Below are 18,123 nucleotides of genomic sequence, written 5' to 3'. Positions count from 1 at the left end.
AGGTGGAGAGGACAGCCTGCATGTGGGTGACCAGGAGGAGGAGCTGACCCAGGGGAGACAGAGAGACTGCCCTGCTGTGTGCTCCAGAGCCACGTCACGCTCCCCAGGAGTCAGAAAAGGGCCTCTTGATCCAGTGACTCCCATGTCCTGCCTCAGCCAGAGCCCAGGCAGGCCAGTGGACAGGCCTGAGGTCTCTGAAAGGCAGAGTGGCCAGCGGAAGACAGGAAAACCAGAGTCCCCCTTCCCCCCAGATGGCCTCCTCCGGTCCCACCCAGCCCTCAGCATAGGCTCTAGCTGCACACTGTTTGACATTCAATGCTCTGGTCACAGAAACACCAGCCCCCTTTAGGAGGACTACTCAATCTCTATTCTTTGGATGTACTTTAATTTATTTAACCAATCTCATGTTGAAGAATTTTTAGATTGTTACCTTTTTTTTTTTTTTTTTGCCACTTGAATCCTTTTTCAATGACTCCCATTTTTACTTGGCTCATTAGAAGCAAAACCATCTGGGAAAACACAGATTTAATTGCTGCTTGCGTTTTCTAATACAATTTAAGTCCTTGCAAGGCTATTAAAATTAAATAGAATCTGTTCTTGGGCCATCTCCATCTATGCCCCATTCAGCTCGCAGGCAGGGCTTCCTCACTTGCGGGAACCCTGGCACCAACCATTCACAGGTATACAGTGAGCATCTACTATGTGTCGGGGACACCCCATGATCGTGGGGTACTCCTCTCCCATCCAGACACAGGGCATCTCACACCTCAATTCTCCCCGCCGCCCGCCTCCATGAAGTGTACCAAGTGTACCATCCCTTCCAGCCTCTGGCAGGACCTCATCCGTAACAATGTCCTCTCCTGTTCCAGACCATTCCGTCCTTCCCACTATGCTGGCTCAGGCCCTACCACTCACAGGGAATGTTAAGGCAAACAGGTGTGACACGGCTCCACTCTGGAGTCACCTGGGTTTAATCCCAGCTCTGCATTGTCCAGCTAGTGACTCTGTGTGACTCAGTCTCCTCATCCATGAATGGGGACGCTAACAGTCCCTGCCTCCTAGGACCGTCTGGGTCCGACAACAAAATGCAGGTAAGGAGCAGTGCTCAGCGCCTAGATGTTTACTGGGTGCCCAGGAAGCCAAAACAACTGGGCAGTATTGTCCAAGCTGGCCGGTGGCTGGGCAGCAGTAAGACTTCCCATTCTGGTCAGTGTATACACTAGGTGCTTCTGGGTGGTGAACAAACCCTGTGCTTCCCAGAGTCAGCTGCACACCAAAACTAAGCGGGAAGAGGCAAGGAGGAAGGCTCCCCTTGTGGGTAGTGGGTACACCAGGCAGGAATATTCTGCACGCCCTGCCCTTGTGCAGTCAAATGCTCTACCACTGAGCTATACCCCCCGCCCCCCGCCCTGCCCTTGTAGACCATGGCCCTTCAAACGTCCTCCAGGAGTTCCCTGGCCGGCAGAGACCAACAGAAACCAGCCACCTATAAATAAACAGGTCCCTAAGGGAACTAAGGTCACTGGTTTACCTCATGGGTTTTGGGGTGGGGGTGGTGGGTCCGAGCTGACTTTATGGAGATCTGGGGCCCAATAGAACAGCAGGGGTTGACACCCTGGGAGCTGAGAGGCTGGGTGGCCTGGCACAGGGTAGACTTTCAGGAAACCGGGGCCCTTCAGAGCTCTGCTACCTGGTCCGATGGAGCGTAGTAACAAGCGCCTACCGGTGTGAACTTGCGACTCCCCTCCCAAGTAGACTTCACCCAAGAGAAATGAGTGCCTGGGTCCCCGATTGGCTGCGTGGGAACCAGAACGTCCATGCAGGTATTATTTACAACGCTCCCAACCCGGAGACCGCACAGCATCGCTCAACTGCGAAACAGACACACGGGGGTGTGTTCCTAGGACAGCGCACCGACAATGAGCGCGCGCGGCGGGATGGCCCCACCGACCTGCTGCTGAGCCGCAGGAGCCGCCCGTGCTTACGTCCCGGCGCTGAGACCACCTGGGAAGGCAGGGGAGGCTGTGACTCACCCCGCGGCGACAGGCTCGGGAAAGTGGCCGGGGGAGGGGATCGCTCGTGCCTGGAGAGGGGCCGCCAGGCAGCTTTCTGCCGCGACGGAGAGGCCCCGGCGCGATCCGGGCCGCGTTTGCACCGGCGTCTGTGTGAAAACGCCGCCGCGCGGCACACCGGACGCGCGCACTTCACTGACGGTGTGCCTCACGAGAGTCGGCCGGGGCCCCCGCAGCAACGCGGCCGCCGAGCGGGGTCGCGCGGCCCCGAGCCCGGCGCCGGCAGTTACCGGCTCACGTGACCCCTGAGGCAGCCCCAGCGCCCGGCCCTGCTAAGACCCCGGGAGGGGGCTCCGCGCACGGCTGGAAGCGGGAACGCCGGGCCCACCGGGACGGAGCCCCGGGCTGGCCCTCAGCAGCGGCCTTACTCCGCCACGCGCCAGCGGCGTGTCCCGGGCGGAGGGCACCGCCCGGCACCGCCCACGCGAAGGTGCGGACGTGACTCGGGCCCGAGGGGTACAGCGGTCCCCGCCCCCCTCCACGTCCTGCCGGCTCCAGGCCACGGAAAAGCCAGCCAATCCGCAGCCGGCCCGGCCCGGGGTCACTCCATTAAAGGCCTCCGTCACCTAAGCTGACCACGCGCCACCAATGGGCGAGCCGCCCCGAGGCCGCCAATGAGCAGCAGCCTTACGGCCGGCGCCGGCCCTGGGCTTCTCCGCAGCGTTTCCGCAGTGAACGCTCCACTCCGAATGCCGGTTGGCTCCCTGCCAGCCAATCAGCGGGGCGCCCCGGGCCCGTCAACCAATGGCCGCCCGCCTCCCCGCGCCGGGCCGCGACGGTTGGCGCTGAGCTCCCGCAACCCGCGGGAGGCGGGGGCGGATTGGCGCAGGCGGCGTCCAATAGGCGGCGCGCGCGAGCAGCGGAGCCAATGAGCGCGCCGGGGGCGGTGCTGGCGCTGCGGCGGGCGGCTGCAAGGAGCGGCCGGTGGCGGCGGCGGCGGCGGCGGCCGGTGGCGGCGGCGGCGGCCATGGCGGCTGCGGAGGCCGGCGGTGACGACGCCCGCTGCGTGCGGCTGAGCGCCGAGCGGGCCCGGGCGCTGCTGGCCGACGTGGACACGCTGCTGTTCGACTGCGACGGCGTGCTGTGGCGCGGCGAGACGGCCGTGCCCGGCGCGCCGGAGGCCCTGTCGGCGCTGCGGGCCCGCGGCAAGCGCCTGGGCTTCATCACCAACAACAGCAGCAAGACCCGCGAGGCCTACGCCGAGAAGCTGCGGCGCCTGGGCTTCGGCGGCCCGACGGGGCCCGGCGCCCGCCTCGAGGTCTTCGGCACGGCCTACTGCACCGCGCTCTACCTGCGCCAGCGCCTGGCGGGCGCGCCGGCCCCCAAGGCCTACGTGCTGGGCAGCGAAGCCCTGGCCGCCGAGCTGGGGGCCGTGGGCGTCGCCTGCGTGGGCGTGGGGCCCGAGCCGCTGCAGGGCGACAGCCCCGGCGCCTGGCTGGACGCGCCGCTCGATCCCGACGTGCGCGCCGTCGTGGTGGGCTTCGACCCGCACTTCAGCTACATGAAGCTCACCAAGGCGGTGCGCTACCTGCAGCAGCCCGGCTGCCTGCTCGTGGGCACCAACATGGACAACCGGCTCCCGCTGGAGAACGGCCGCTTCATCGCGGGTCCGTGCGGCCCAGGGGCGCGGGGGTGGGGGGCGGGCCGCGGGCACCTCCTCCCCTCTGACCCCGGGTGCTCCCCTCTCCTCCCTCCCCTACGTCTCCGCCCCGCAGGTACCGGCTGCCTGGTCCGAGCCGTGGAGATGGCCGCCCAGCGCCAGGCCGACATCATCGGGAAACCCAGCCGCTTCATCTTCGACTGCGTGTCCCAGGAGTACGGCATCAACCCAGAGCGCACCGTCATGGTGGGAGACCGCCTGGACACGGACATCCTCCTGGGCGTCACCTGTGGCCTGAAGACCATCCTGACCCTCACCGGCGTTTCCACACTAGGGGATGTGAAGAGTAATCAGGAAAGTGACTGTATGTCTAAGAAGAAAATGGTCCCTGACTTCTATGTTGACAGCATAGCTGACCTTTTGCCTGCCCTTCAAGGTTAAAGATTTAGTGTCTTTAATCTCCAGAATAAAACGAATTGAAAACCACTTACCCAAATTAATAGGTGGGGCTTAAGCATCCGCTCAGCTAGGTGGCTTCAAAGAGTATACTTGGAGTTAAGTAAAGGCACTAGTTGTTAACCTTGGAAGTAAACGTTTGGGGGGCAATATTGTTTACAAACGCTTCTATTGGAAGATGCACTTTTAAACCTGGAGGGCATTGTGGGGGTCCTGGGCTTCGGGTGTCATTGACAAGGACAGGCTTAGCATCTGTCCAGGATTCAGGTGACCTCAGGGTGGTTACCCAGCCTGCTGATGGGCCCCGGGCAGGTCTAGGGATGTTTGATGTTTCATTGAAGATTTCATTCAGGGATCAGGCCCTCCCTTCCAGGGCAAAGGGAGAGCGGTCTGATGATTTTGACTGTTGTGAGAAACTTGTACAAACAGATGCACAGCCTGTTGCTGTGGTCATCTGCCTGTGAGCCTGCTGTGGCGTCCCAGCCCCTCACCTGCAGGGTGGAAGTGGAGGACAGCGCTGCTCCCAATGCTGTCTCCCTGTCCTTGGGGTGCAGGGTGCTGATCTCACCACCGCCCCACACTTCCTTAAAAACCACTCTGATGTCACAATCAAGTGTCTGTTCCGTTTCAGATACCCAGGGCTGCCACACCTCATACGTGATCACGGAGTTCTGTAAACTCAGTCCAGCTAAGCCTCAGCTTTCTCAAATGTGCATTTAAATCCAGCTGATCTGGACTGAGCACATTGTTAGCTGAGTGGCCAAGAGTGTGGATGCCTTTGCTGAACTCTGGGCTGCTGTGCAGAGAGCTCAGAGTAGCGTTGGTACCAAAAATTATTTTTTTAAACTTTTGAACAACTTTTGTGAAACGGTGGAATTGAATCTTAAGTCTGTTAATTAATAGCTGTGCTCTGTCTCGTAGGGAAAATCCCTCCGAAGAAGTCTGCGTGCCCCGCACCCAGCAGCACGGCTAAAGGCACGTGCTGGCCAAGAAATGCCTGTCACCCTGGGCGCCCTCTGGGTGGGGCAGGAAAGAGGTGTCCCCAGGAACAGGAAATCCTTTCACAAAACATCCAGTCTCTTCCTGTTCTGCTCCTGAACCCTCAGTTGGGGTAGGGGTTACATGCCAATGGTCCTTGAGGCCACTTCTTTTGGCTCTGGAGTTCCTTGTCGGATGCCAGTGGGAAAACTGGCAGGGTCTGTCTGCTAGCCAAGAGTTCTTGGCAGAGGGCTCCGGCCTTTTCTGCCTGTTCCCTAAAGTTGCTGACCTGATGAGCAGACCGTCCAGCTGCACTTGGAGGGTAGGGCCTGGGAAGCTGTTCCTTTTGGCAGACTCCTTCCCAGCGCCTCACTCTGTCCCCAGTGGCATTTGCCCACGAGCTTCTCTCCTAGCCCGAGGGGGACTCCTTCCCTCATGCTCAAAGTTCTCATAGCAATAAGGGGTGTCCTGAACCCGCAGCTCTTCCCAGGCCCAGGCTGTCTGGGGTTTGGACTCTGCTGTGGGGCATCATGAGGGCAGCCAGCGCCTGTGAGGTTGGTGGTGCTGACGTTGGCTCTGCGAGGTCGGCTCAAGGTGGGTCTGGATATTGAGCAGGCCTGTCAGGGCGTTGTCACCCACACCAGGAGCACGCACAGGTGCCGCAAGCAGCACCACCTGTCCTGCCGGGCAGCGCCCCTGGAGCCCACGTGCACCCCACTTCTGCCCCTCGTTGCACTGTGTGAACCCAAATGCATATTAAAGTCTCAAACGGCGCTAACTCTGGCGTTCTTTGCCCTTGTTTTGATAGCAGCCTTTGCGCAGAGGCTACAGCTGCGTAGCCCGGGGTGCGGGGGGGCGGTGCTGCTGTCTAAGAAGGAGGCGTTCTGGGATTCATTCCAGAGCTGGGATGCTGACCGCCAGGATGCCATCACATCCCAGGCCCATGACACAGAGGGCTGGCTTCAGAAGAATCAGCAAGACCGACACAAAGGAAAGCCAAGAACAGGAAAGGGCAACAGGGTGAAGGGGCACGGAGCCCTCATGTCCTGCCAGTGCCAGAGGGAGCCCTGACTCAAAATCTACAGCACCGAGAAGTCGGAGATGTGAGCTGGGAGCAGAGGAAGCCAGCTCGGGCAGGGCAGGGCGGGGGCTGGCCGACCTGACTGACCATCCCGGGGCTTGTGGATGGGCCCGTCGGCTGCGAAGAAGCCATCCTGCTCCCAGTCCCACGTGCTGTGGACTGCCCCTTGGCCTGGCCCATCTGAGGGGCCGGGAAGTGGCCGGGGGACGGGGGATGTTAGGACAGAGGCAGCGCGAACTCCCATACCAGTGTTCGTGGAACACATTTATTGATGGCCTGAGCCCTGGGAATCCAGGAATAACCCAAGACACTGGAACAGCCTCTTTAGGAAAATGAAGTCTGTCCTCAGCCAGACTCTAAAGTCGTCCTGCCTGGGCCTTGGGCTGCCTTCGTGCCAATCCATGGGAGTTGATTTCCTTGACCGCTGGCGGCGCTCTTCACCCTCTCGGGGCCCCGCACTCTGCACAGGCCAGGTGTCCGGAGAGCCAGGCACCGTGACAAACACCCTGCACCCCAAGCAGGGGGAGCTGTCCTGGCTCCAGGAGAGGAGGGGGCCGGGACGGTGGCTTGGCTCATCACAGCTGTACTAAGGTTTCCCTAGCTGACTCCAAGGGGCGGCAGACAATCCCCGCATTGTCACCAGGGCTGCACCATGGAGCAGAGGCGCTGCGGTGAGGAGAGCCCCGGGCCTGGGCTTGTCCAGGTGAGTGCCTACAACCACCCAGCACCCTCCTCTAGGACGGGAGACCCTGGGCACGCCCTGGGCAGGGGACAGGAGTGCAGGACCCACCTCGTGCACCTCAGCCTCTGCCTTCCTGAGCCAGCCTGCTCCCCAGTCTCTGTTCCAGGCCCCACAGGCTGCAGTGTGCCTCCAGGTGAAGGCCAAGGTCTGCCCTGGGGGCTGGAGGGGCCCCGGCCTGCTGCTGCTGGTACTGGCTGCTGCTGGGGCTATGGCTGGAGGACTTCTTGGCTTTGCTCACAGTCCCCCCAAGGTGAGCTCCCCCTGGGGACCTGGCCTGGGGCACAGACAGTGGGAAGGGGAAGGAAAGGCCAGGACCTCCCAGCCCTCCAGTGGAGCCAGGGCTCAGAGCAGTGACTGGAACACCAGGGGTGGCGGGGAGGGAGGTGGTGTCGGGGGCTGCGCCAGCCTGCCCAGTGAGCGCTCTGGCTCCCCAATCTCAGCCTCTGCTGCAGATGCTCCGTCTGACCCCCCCAAGCCCTGGGGCACCCCGGTCCAACCAAACTGCCCAGGTGGATGCGGCCCAGAATGTGGCAACCATCCGGGTGACCTCGGCTCAGAGCAACCGCAGCTGGGCAGTGCTGTTCGACGGGCAGAGCGTGAGTGGGTTGGGGGAGTGGTCAGCACCCACAGAGGCTCGGGTGGCCCTGCCTCACCCGCCTGCCTCCCTAGGGCTGCGTCTGTTACCGCCCCTCGGAACACCCAGCCTGCTTCCTCTGCCCGATGGAGCCCCGAGACCGCGAGACCCTACAGCTGCTGGTGAACACGTCCAGGGTAAGCAGCCCCATGCAGCCAGGCTCCCCGGGCCAGGGGGCAGACAAAGGGTCCTGTGTATAGCCCAGGCCTGAGGCAGGCTGGAGCTCTGGTTTCAGGGAACAGAAGGCCTGTCTTCTCTTGGCCGACGCCACTGACAAGAGCGAAGGATGGTGCTGGCCCCAGGCCAAGTGTCCAGGGACACACAGGCATGGCCCCAGCCCAGGGGAGCACCAGTACCCCCACACCCTGGCCCACCAGAGCTTTGTCTGCAGGACCACAGGCTCCCCAGCCCCAGCCAGGACACCCACTACACCCAGGAGCTGCTGGCAGTGCTGGGGAGCCGCGAGGTGGACCCTGCCCAGGTGGGCGACTCTGTGCGGCATCTTTGTGGCAAGACGCCCATTTACTGGGCCCGCCGAGCGGAGGGTAAGTCAGGCGCTGTAGTGGGGCCCGTTGTGGGGCCTGGGCGGAAGGGGTTGGAGCTGCGGGGGCTCACGCAGGCCCTTTTCCCCAGGGCCCCAGAGGCAGCGGCTCATCTACCTGTGCATCGACATCTGCTTCCCCAGCAACATCTGCGTGTCCGTCTGCTTTTATTACCTCCCAGACTAAGTGCCTCACCCGGCCAGCCCCCCAGGCCAGCCTCGTCGCAGGTCATGGAGGGTGGCTGCGGGCGGGAGTTAATAAACGCTCCACCTGGCCGTGACACTGTTCTCTCGGCCCTCGGGACACAAAACGGGCAGGGTGGGGACGAGCACGGGCTTGGGGTTGGGCCCCAGCCTGGGACCCCGTGGGCCCTGTGGATCTGGAATTTTGGAAGCAAGTGAAGGCTGGCTCGGGCAGGCTTCTGGGCCTCATCACACCCACAGAAGCAACGGGAGCTGAGAAAACCCCAGGGCATGCTGGCCTGGCCAGTCGCAGCCGGCCGTGGGGTCCAGCGGGCTCGAGGGTGAGGGGCTGGCCCATGGACGTTCACACTGGCCTGGGCAGCCGAGCACACCTAGTCCGCAGGTGCTCCCTGGACAGCCGCCTACAATCCGGGGGGCCACGGGCTAGCCCAGCACGCTGTCGTTGAAGGCCAAGCAGACGACAGCTTTCTGGTGGCCGCCATACTCTCTCTTAATCTCTCCTGTCTCCACACACCAGAGCCGGGCCAGGTTGTCAGACGAAGCTGTAGGGAGGGATGGGGGCAGGAGCTCAGGGGAAGCCCCAGGCCGGGGCCCATCGAGGCCGGAGCTGGCCGGCGCCGGGCGGTGGTGGCCGGGCGGGCAGGGGCTCACCGGTGACGATGTACTGCGAGTCCCCCGAGAAGGCGCAGCCCCACATCCAGCCGCGCGAGGACTCCCCCGGGTTGCCGCTCTTGATGCTGAGTTCCGTCATCAGCGAGAAGTTGGACGTCCTCCAGATCTTGCACGTCTGGTCGGCCGAGCACGTGGCCAGGAGCCTAGGGGTAGACGTACGTGCAGCGGGGGGTCGCCAGCAGCCACTCCCACCTTCACCCCGGAGCCGTACAAGGGCCCCACCCCCCGCAGACCGCACGCACGTGGAGTCAGGGCTGAAGCGGCACTGCAGGGCGTAGCGGGCGTGCGCTGGGATCTTGGTCTTCGGGATGAGCTGTGTCACCTCGTCACCAATGCCCCCAGTCAGGTTCCAGACGTAGCAATTCCCCTGCGATTGGAGGGGGATCGTGGGACACCTGGAGCCTTTGGTCTGACACCTGGGAAGGGAGGCCCTCATGGCCAGACCCGGATGCAGGGGCTGCCGTCCCACTGGGGGCTGCACACCGGGATCTGGGGGCTGGGGACACATGGCAAGCGCAGCTGGGCCGGGCTGCAGGGAGCCCCAGGCAGTCTGAGAGCCGGAGGCCATGCCTGGCCTTCGAGCAGAAAGCTGCTGGCTCGCGGGAGGGTGAAGGATGAGATGGGAGCGAGACACATCAGATGGAACAGCCGGAGGGTGACGTGGGGACACTACGGGACCAGTGAGTCATCGAGAGGTAAGGGACTTTGAAGGGGAGAAGACGAGGCCGGATGGGAGAGCAGGGCCACACCACAGTGTCCCACAGCCATGGCGAGGACCCAGGGCGCCAGGGGGTCCATGCAGGGAACGCTGGCATCGGCGGGCGCTGAAGGAGCGCTGTGTGGGGGCAGAGCCTCAGTGAGGAGGGAGGGCGGCCACTGCACAGGGAGCAGAGGCAAACGTGGGCCAGGAGGAGCCAGGGAGGAGAGGGAAGTAGACTCGAGAAGTTGTGGAGGTGGAAGTCACGCCCGCTGGCTGAGCTGTGCAGTAGTGAGAGGGGGCGTCAGCAGCGACACCCCGCTTTCTGGCTTGGCTGGCTGGCTTGGATCTGGAGCCCAGGATGAGGAAGCAGGCTCGGGGGGGTGGGGGGGGTTCTGAGAAGCATCTGGGGACTGAGCCATGTGCAGGGAATCGGGAAGACCAAGGACTGGGTGCTGAGCCAGCCTCCTCCAGCACACGCACACCCGAGACTCACGGTGCTGTTGACGGCCGCCATGTAGCTGGCATCGGGGTCAATGTGGGCAGACGTGATGGAGACCTCAGGCTCGGGTATCAGCTGCTCGTTGTGGTCAGTTTTCAAGTCCCAGATGTGGATGGCACCGCTCTGGTCCCCCACAATGAGCTCCGCCTGGGGTGCAGGGGAGGTGAGGGAGGGCCGGTCCCCTGCCCTCCAGAGCCCCACGGTGCCCGGCCCTGGGAGTGTCCCTCACCTGGTTGGGGTGCAGGCACACGCAATTAATGGGTGCGTTCACCTGGAAGATCCGCTGGCACTGCAGGTTCCGGGACCTTTGGGGGCACATGCGCTCTACTGGGTGCTGCTGGCGCCCCCAGACGCTCTTTTCCTACCATTTATGCTCGTTCCTCTGCTGATAGCAGCGGTGTCACACGACATACCAGCTAGACTTCCCCCACCCCCCCGGGGGCAGCCCCTCAGCCCAGGCTTAGGGGACTCACTCTCTAGAGCTCCTTGGAGGATCAGGCTGAGACTGGGCTCATCTTTGTGTGGCTTCACCCCCTGCCCTACCCTGGTTTCGTCACCACCCTCAGCAAATCACCCGCAAAGAAAACCCCATCTGGGCCTCTGCTTGGAGGGCCCTGGCCTGAGACAGCCCGGCCTGGCCCCCCACCCCCGCACACCCGGCAACAGGCCCCTCCTGCCCACTGCCCCACACCTGAGGTCCCAGATCCGCGCTGTGCAGTCCTCCCCACCCGTGTACATCCAGCGGCCGTCCTCATGGAAGCCCACGGATGCGATGTTCTTGTTGACCCCATCGTAGCTGATGATGGGGTTGGGGTTGTTGGAGCTGAGATCGTACATGCGGATGTGCTGGTAGCCTGGGGACACAGGCTGAGCTGCAGGGTGGCTGTGCCCAGTCCAGCCCAGCAGGGATCGGGGTGGGGCCGAGGGTACAGCTACCTGCAGCGGCGATCATGCTGCGGTCCGGTGTGATCTCCAGGGCGTTCACCTGCTAGGTCTGTTAAGGAGGAGGACAAACAGAGCCCTCGAGCCCCCGCCCCCATCTGGCTTGGCTGCTGCAGCCTTTCCACCCCAGGCTCCCCTTCCTTTTCCCAGGCTGCTGCCCCCACCAGGCATCCTTCCCAGTACCGCCCTCCCCACCTCCGCAGTGAAGGATACAGAGTCCTGATGCTGAACCGTGCGCGTGCAGATCCCACTGTGGGCCTGCCAGAACCGCACCGTGTGGTCATAGCCCGCAGTGGCCAAGATCACCGGGTCACTGCCCACTGTGCCGGGGGACGTGTTCATGGTGTGGAAGAAGAATCGCCCGCACAAGACGCACTTCTGAAAGGCAGGGGTCAAAGCTCAGAGCATCCGCAGAAGAGAGGGGTGTGCAGAATTTACGGAATACTTCTAAGTCCACTCGCTGCTGAGAGATAGGCATTAGCATTCCCATTTTAGAGAGGTGGAAACTGAGGCTCAGAGGCTCAGGGAACGCATGACAACCTGCAGAAGCGCGCGCTTCGTTCCCCGCCCCACGGACCCGGCCGGGACGCCAACCCCACCCGCCGCCGGCAGGGGGCAGTCGCGCCCGGGGCGCCGCTCTGCCGCAGGGGCGGACCGCGCATGCGCAGGGGCGGCGGACGGGCCGGAGAGGAGAGCCGAATGCAGCGGTCACGCATGCGTAACAGGCCGGCGGCTGAGCCTGATGGGAGGGGGTGCTCTCTGGCCAGACCCTCGGGCTCCCCCGTGCTCCGCCGACAGCCCTGGCTTCGTCCCGCTGGGCCAGCTTCCCCAGGCACGCTCTCCCGGCCACCCAGCGGCGGCTTTCTGGCCCGAGTCCCGCGGCCCCCCGTACCTTACATGCGGCTCTGCGCTCCGCCGCGCCTCAGGACGGCGAGCGGAGCGAGAGCGAATCGATAGAGGCCGCGGCCGAGCGTAGAGTTATCGATGGGCCCTTAAGGCGACACCATGGGACTTACGCGGGGGTGTTGGGGCGAGACCAACCTTCTGGGGCGGGAGGGGCCAGTAGAGGCCTCCGTGATGCCTGGCCTCGGCCTTCTCCTCACGGGCACCGCACCCTTCAGACCGCTACCCGTTTTCCAAACTTGGTCCCGAGGCGGGGCCGGGACCAACCCCTCCCCTCCATCCTCTCCTCCCCACCCCTCGGCTAGGATGCCCAAGTAAGTTGGAGGACTCCCGCCCAGTTAACGTTTGAATTGCAGGTAAGCGAGAGTCATCGCAGCTTTTGGTATAAGTATATCCCAAATACCGCATGAGATATACTTACCCTAAAAAGTCACCTGTTGTTTATGGGGAATTCAAACGTAACTGGGCGTTCTGTAGTTTTATTTGCTAGTCCTAAGTCTGGGCCCTTTCAGTCCTGTTCAGCCCTGACCTGACCCGCTTGTCTGCCCACTCAGCCTCAGTGACCTCTCCAAAGCTGGGGTCCCTCATTCCTCCTGTGCCATTTAGCGCTCCCACACTCCAGGCACTGTGACCCTAGCTCTCCCGAAATTTTTTTCCCCCCACGATGCTTAGAAACGCAGCTGCACACAACCCCCTTCCTTCCTCTGGCTCCTTGACCAAGGCCTCAAACCTCCACTACGCCCCTCAAGCCCTGGGTGGCAGGAACCTTCCCCCCATCCTTTCCATGCCTCTCTCCTTCCTTCCCCGCAGCCCGGAGCCCCCCCTCCGGCAGACACTCTGCACAGCTCTCCCCACCCCTCCCGTGTCCTCACTTCCTGCTCACTTCTCAGCCCACTGTCGTCTTTGGCCCGGGCTCTCCAGGGGAAGTATCGCAAGGTCACTGGCGGCCTCACACCGACAAACCCGCTGGATGCTTTTCCTTTCGCATCTTGACACATCCGCGCAGCGGTTGACAGTGCTAGTCCTGAAATCTCCCTCGCTGCTCAGCTTCCTGCCAGTCTTTCTCTGCCTTCCCTTAGAGCCTGGTCCCCTCCAGGGTTCTGGTCTCTGCACCGAGGGGCCCGTGCGCTCTCCAGGACTTCCAGTATCACCCATGTTGGGAGGCCTTCCACCCTGTCTCCCGCTCAGACCCGCCTCCCTGATAGACAGTCCCTAGACAGCTCTGCTTCCCGTGGCCAAGACCACTCATTATGGAGCTCCCCCAAACGGCTTCCCCTTCTGCGTGCCAGAGCCCCTCACGTGTTACCACTTGGCGAAATCCAGTGGCATCCGTCACCCTCTCTGCCAGAACTGCCTCCTACCCCACCTCCCTGCCTGCACTGCTGCCCCCATCCAGGCTGTCTTTCACATTGCAAAGTGGTCTTTTAAAAATCGAGACGCTTTCATGGGTCCCCCTTACCCTCCAGACCCCTGGCCCCTGCCAACCGTGCGACTTTCTCCTCTCTCCATTCCAGAGGCTCCATGCTCTATCCTGCCAGCATGGACAATAGCCTTGGGCTTCGAACTCCGCTACACGCTCTCTTCTGAGTTCTCGCCCGTGCCCTACTGAGGATGCGCGCCCGGATACCTCTTTACATGCCACACTTGGGGTTGTCAGCACCTTTGTAGCGTCTGTAGGAACCATTATGCTAGTGTTTTTGTTTTCACTGAGGTAAAATTCACACACTGTGAAGCTAACCATTTTGTAAGGTTTTATTTATTTTTTACTTATTTTATAAGATTTTATATATTTATTTGACAAAGAGAAAGCACAAGCAGGGTGAGCAGGAGAGAAAGAACCATTTATTTATTTGACAGAGAGCGAGAGTGCGCGACCTGGGGCTCAATCCCAAGACCCTGGGATCATGACCTGAACAGAAGGCAGATGCTTCACCGACTGAGCCACCGAGGTGCCCCTTATTTATTTTTTTAAGTGATCTGTACACCCAATCTGGGGCTTAGACTCATGACCTGAGATCAAGAATCACATGCTCTTCCAACTGGGCCAGGCAGGCGCCTCTAAAATTCACCATTTTTTTAAAGTGAACAATTTGAGGCACCTGGGTGGCTCAGTGGGTTAAAGCCTCTGCCTTTGGCTCGGGTCATGATCCCAGGGTCCTGGGATCGAGCCCTGCATCGGGCTCTCTGCTTGTCAGGAAGCCTGCTCCCCCGCCCCCCTCTCTGCCTGCCTCTCTGCCTACTTGTGATCTCTGTCAAATAAATAAATAAAATCTTTAAAAAAAAATAAAGTGAACAATTCAGTGGCACTTAATATGTTCACGGTGCTGTGCAACCACTAACCTCTGTCTACTTCCAGAACATTTTCATCAACTCAAAAGAAAACCTCTGTGCAGTCTTTTCCCTTTGCCTCTCCCCCCTCAACCCCACCAGCCCCTGGCAAATACCAGTTTACTTTCTGTCACTGTGGATTTCCTATCCTGGGTGTTGGGTATCTGTGCGATCCCACAGCACACGGACTTCGTCCCTGGCTTCTCTCGCTGGGCATCAAGTTTTCAGCGTCCCTCCAGGTGCTAGCAGGTGTCAGACCCTCATTCCTTTTTATGGCCGAATAATATTCCAGCGTGCGCGGCTGGACCCCATTTGTCTACCCACTCACCTGCTGACGGACACTTGACTTCTTTCCCCTTTTTGGCTATTACGAATAATACTGCCGCGAACATCCCCACACGAGAAAGTGTGTCTTTTGAAGTACGTGTTTTCATTTCTCTGTACACTAGCCGTGGAATTGCTGGGTCACATGGTAACTCTGACTTCTTGAGGAACCGCCAGACCATGCTGCGCGTTTTCCGGCATTATGCATCAGGTCTTTCTAATGGCTCTGCCGAGGAGAAACCACCCTCATTTGGGAGACGAGGAAACTGAGGCTCAGAGAAGCCGACTCATACGTTGCAGTCCGCACCCGCGGGACACGACGGAACCCATCCTGCTGGCTCAGCTCCCCACTGACCTTGCCCCTTCTGAGAGCCCCCACACTTGCCCGTCCTCATCCTCCGTGCTGAGTACCAGAGCTCTGCCGGGCTCAGAGGCAGCTCTGGGAGCGGCAGTGAATGTGGGGTCGGAAGGCTGGGGGAGTGAGAGCTCTGTGCACCCCGGCGCCTGAAGGACATCCAGAGCCCTGTGAAGCCACCAAGGAGCCTGGGAGGAGCAGGAGAGAGGGGTGGGGCGGTGGAAGGCTGGAGGACTCCCCCCACGGGTCTCTGCGGTCCCACCTGTGTCCCAGAGGTCAGGCCCTGCGCGCTGACGGGCTTTCCTGTGGGGCTCTGGGTAAGAGCCTGGGGACCGCACATGTCCCTTGCCTAGGCTAACTAGCAGACGAGGCGGGGCTCCCCCCCCCAAGCTTGAGTCCCCCCAGCATCTCTGCTGGATAAGAAGAGGGCCCAGGACCCATAGCTGTCGATCCCCTCTTAGCACCCAGCACCAGCCAAGCCCTTTACCGAGGTGGCGTCCATGAGAATGAGAGCAGCCCCGGACAGCTAATGTGCTGCATGCTCCCCGCAGCCCAGGGGAGGGTATGTTCGTATGTTCGTCCTCCCCGTGTCCTACAGCAGGGGCCAGGCATCAGGGCTCTGGGGGGTGGGGGGCCGGGAGGAGCGCTGGGGAGGAGCACCAGGGGCAGCTGCAGCTGGTGGACAGGAGCAGGGGCTGCAAGGCCGCCAGCGGAGACCGCCATGCAGCTGGGAAGGGGGCCAGCCTGGGCTGCAGTGAGGCAGCCGCCGGCTCATGAGTCTGGCCAATTCTGCTGGCTCAGCAGCCCCTCCTCCCGGGATCCTCGGAGGCCTGACTTCCTGGAGGGCTGCCCAAGTCCCACGCCTCCGCTTCTTCATCCCCTAGCCAAGCTAACCCCTGTCCTCTGGCTGGGGGGAACCACCGGCAAAAGCACATCTCTGTTTTCAGGTGGACCCTCCCATGAGCCCTGAGCGGCAGGCAGAACTGCCCGCCCATTTTACAGATGAGGCAGCTGAGTGTCAGGGCCTTGTCCAAAGTTGCCAGGCTGGCCGGTAGCGGATCTCGGGCTTCTTGGGCCCTCCTAGGCCATCACCTTCTCCTGGCAGAGCGAGTCCAGCAGAATGTACACAGCGCTCTTCCCAGGTCTGTGCTCCTGAAGGTGGACTCCACAGGAGGTACCCCCTTGTAGGTCCGGGGAGTGACTCTGGGGTGCCTGTCTGTGGGGTGTGGACAGAGCTGGGGGTGGGGCAGCCGCAGGCAGACCCAGTTCATTACCCGGAGGAATTAGATTTCTCATTTTGAACTTGGCCTTTCAGGTCATGAGGAAGGTATATTTGTGAAGGTGGGAGAATAGAACATATTTTTCTTACCAAGTTATTAGCATGATTTATGACATTTAAATATCCCGACATTTGTTGGGTGAGCCTCGGTTTTGTACCCTTGCCCCAGGCTCTGCACATGTTAGGCTCAGTCTGGAGTGTTTTCCCTTAGTTGACCAAAACATAAGAACGATGGTCAGAACGATAGCCATTTTTTCGTTTGTATTTTTTATAGTACTTCTTGTTTGCCAGCCACAGTGCTAGGCTCTGCAGATGCAAGGATGAATAAAATATCATCGCTCCCACGTGCAGAGAGCCAAGAATCTCACCATACCCACAGAAGCCACTTAGTGAGCACTTACTAAGCTTGACTGCAAAGTGCTTTGTGGATACCATCGCAAGTAATCCCCAAGCAACTCACGGAAAGCTCTCATTCTCAGCCCTATTTTACAGAAGGGAAACCAAGGCTCAGAAAGACAAAGTGACCAGAAAAACAAACCCAGTAAGAGGCAGAACGGGGACAAATGCCGAGGCAAGTGTGGGTTCAAAGCTCAGACTCATGACCTTGAGATTCTAGGGCCTTATGGGGTCCCTTGGCTTCTCTGAGCCTCAGCCTTCTTCATCTGTAAAATGGGCACAGTACATCTATGAAATGACCACCAGTGTACCTGACCTAGCAGGTGCCCCAGAAGTGGTCACGATGAAGAATAGGAGGAAAGGGCTTTTCTGTTTAGGGACGCCCCCATCCCCACCCCCCGTGATCCTAGCATGTGCAGGGAGACCTAGACTTGCTCCCTAAACTCCAAGGAAGACCCCATGTTGGGGATGGTCAGCCACCTGGATCAGGGGATCCTAGTGCCTGCTGCTTCCTCACCATCCCCCAAGCCTGGCCATCTTCCTCCTGCACCTTCTTGATGGTCTGGCTGTAGGAAGAGGAGTGTCAGGCCATCATATGTGCAGACCCCTCCGAAAACTCCAGGTTTTACCTGGAAAGGTGATGATCTGCCCGTCCTGCGGATGAGGAGAGTGAGCCTGAGCCAGGACTCAGACCCCAACCCATCTGTCTGTAGGATACTCAGCCTCGACAAGGGTGCCCAGACTGTGCCCAGGTCAGAGGGGTGAGACTTCTGTGCATGTGTACGTGTGTGTGGGTATGCTCACACCTGCGTGTGGGGCAGGCAGGGGCGCATGAGGGCGTGGGGGGCTGGTCAGTGTTTGTGGAGCAGGACTGTCCTGCCCCAGGCTCCCAGGGTCTGTCGCTGGAGGCTGGAGGGTTAACAGACTTGGTGGGGGATCATGTGGGTGCTGGGCAAGACTGTGACCCCATGGGTGCTGGGGATGGGGGATTGAGCCCCTATATGTGGTAGGTGTGTGGGGCTGCACCTCAGTAGGTGCTGGGGGACGGCAGTGGGGTTAGGGTTCAGGTTGAGGCTGGGGGGCAGGGAGCTGTTGCCCTGCATTGTTTATGGAGAGAGCCCCGGCTGCACGGGAAGAAGCAGCAGTTGGGGGTGGGGGTGCGGGTTCCCTGACACCGAATTCATTATTGGGAGATTCCTCTTCACAATCCCTCGACACCTCCCACGGGAACCACGGGCCAGAAATGTCTGACAGCCTCTGGCAGGCCGGCTCCCGTGCCGCTGCGGGTGCCCGGGTCCCTCGGCGCCCGGGTCCCCGCCCGCCCACTGCCTCCGAGTCCCTCCCCCCTTGGGTCCCGCAGCCTCTGGAAGCCTCTCTCAGGCTCATCCTCGCGCCGCCGCCGTGCCGGGGCTCCGTG

General features: G+C 61.0%; 3 protein-coding genes across 6 annotated transcripts; 2 read left to right on the top strand and 1 right to left on the bottom strand.

Moving 5' to 3' along the window:
• The first annotated feature begins 2,957 nt into the window (after window positions 1-2,957).
• Window positions 2,958-4,158, top strand: PGP (phosphoglycolate phosphatase). The gene is made up of 2 exons (XM_047713016.1): window positions 2,958-3,679; window positions 3,788-4,158. The coding sequence occupies exons 1-2, from the start codon at window positions 3,040-3,042 to the stop codon at window positions 4,111-4,113; spliced, it is 966 nt and encodes a 321-aa protein (XP_047568972.1). The 5' UTR covers window positions 2,958-3,039; the 3' UTR covers window positions 4,114-4,158.
• A 2,275-nt stretch (window positions 4,159-6,433) lies between these two features.
• MLST8 (MTOR associated protein, LST8 homolog) lies at window positions 6,434-12,183 on the bottom strand. 4 transcript variants are annotated; one of them, XM_047713025.1, is made up of 9 exons: window positions 12,163-12,183; window positions 11,335-11,499; window positions 11,116-11,167; window positions 10,871-11,033; window positions 10,409-10,484; window positions 10,174-10,326; window positions 9,223-9,347; window positions 8,960-9,123; window positions 6,434-8,850 (listed from the first exon to the last, which is right to left on the bottom strand). In XM_047713025.1, exons 2-9 carry the CDS (start codon window positions 11,461-11,463, stop codon window positions 8,732-8,734), a joined length of 981 nt encoding a protein of 326 aa, XP_047568981.1. In that variant the 5' UTR covers window positions 11,464-11,499; window positions 12,163-12,183; the 3' UTR covers window positions 6,434-8,731. The 4 variants fall into 4 exon arrangements, with proteins under 4 accessions (XP_047568981.1, XP_047568982.1, XP_047568979.1 ...); XM_047713026.1 differs by lacking the exon at window positions 12,163-12,183 and adding an exon at window positions 12,014-12,152 and having other exon boundaries at window positions 11,116-11,164; window positions 11,335-11,529; XM_047713023.1 differs by lacking the exon at window positions 12,163-12,183 and adding an exon at window positions 12,014-12,151 and having other exon boundaries at window positions 11,335-11,529.
• BRICD5 (BRICHOS domain containing 5) lies at window positions 6,754-8,332 on the top strand. Its single transcript, XM_047713030.1, has 5 exons — window positions 6,754-6,890; window positions 7,370-7,525; window positions 7,599-7,700; window positions 7,955-8,108; window positions 8,197-8,332. Exons 1-5 carry the CDS (start codon window positions 6,840-6,842, stop codon window positions 8,289-8,291), a joined length of 558 nt encoding a protein of 185 aa, XP_047568986.1. The 5' UTR covers window positions 6,754-6,839; the 3' UTR covers window positions 8,292-8,332.
• Window positions 12,184-18,123: the final 5,940 nt, after the last annotated feature.

This window comes from Lutra lutra, chromosome 18 (assembly GCF_902655055.1).
Source record: "Lutra lutra chromosome 18, mLutLut1.2, whole genome shotgun sequence".
Taxonomy (NCBI): Eukaryota; Metazoa; Chordata; class Mammalia; order Carnivora; family Mustelidae; genus Lutra; species Lutra lutra.
Note: the sequence above shows the minus strand (reverse complement) of the source record. Positions and strands in the feature narration are given on the sequence as shown.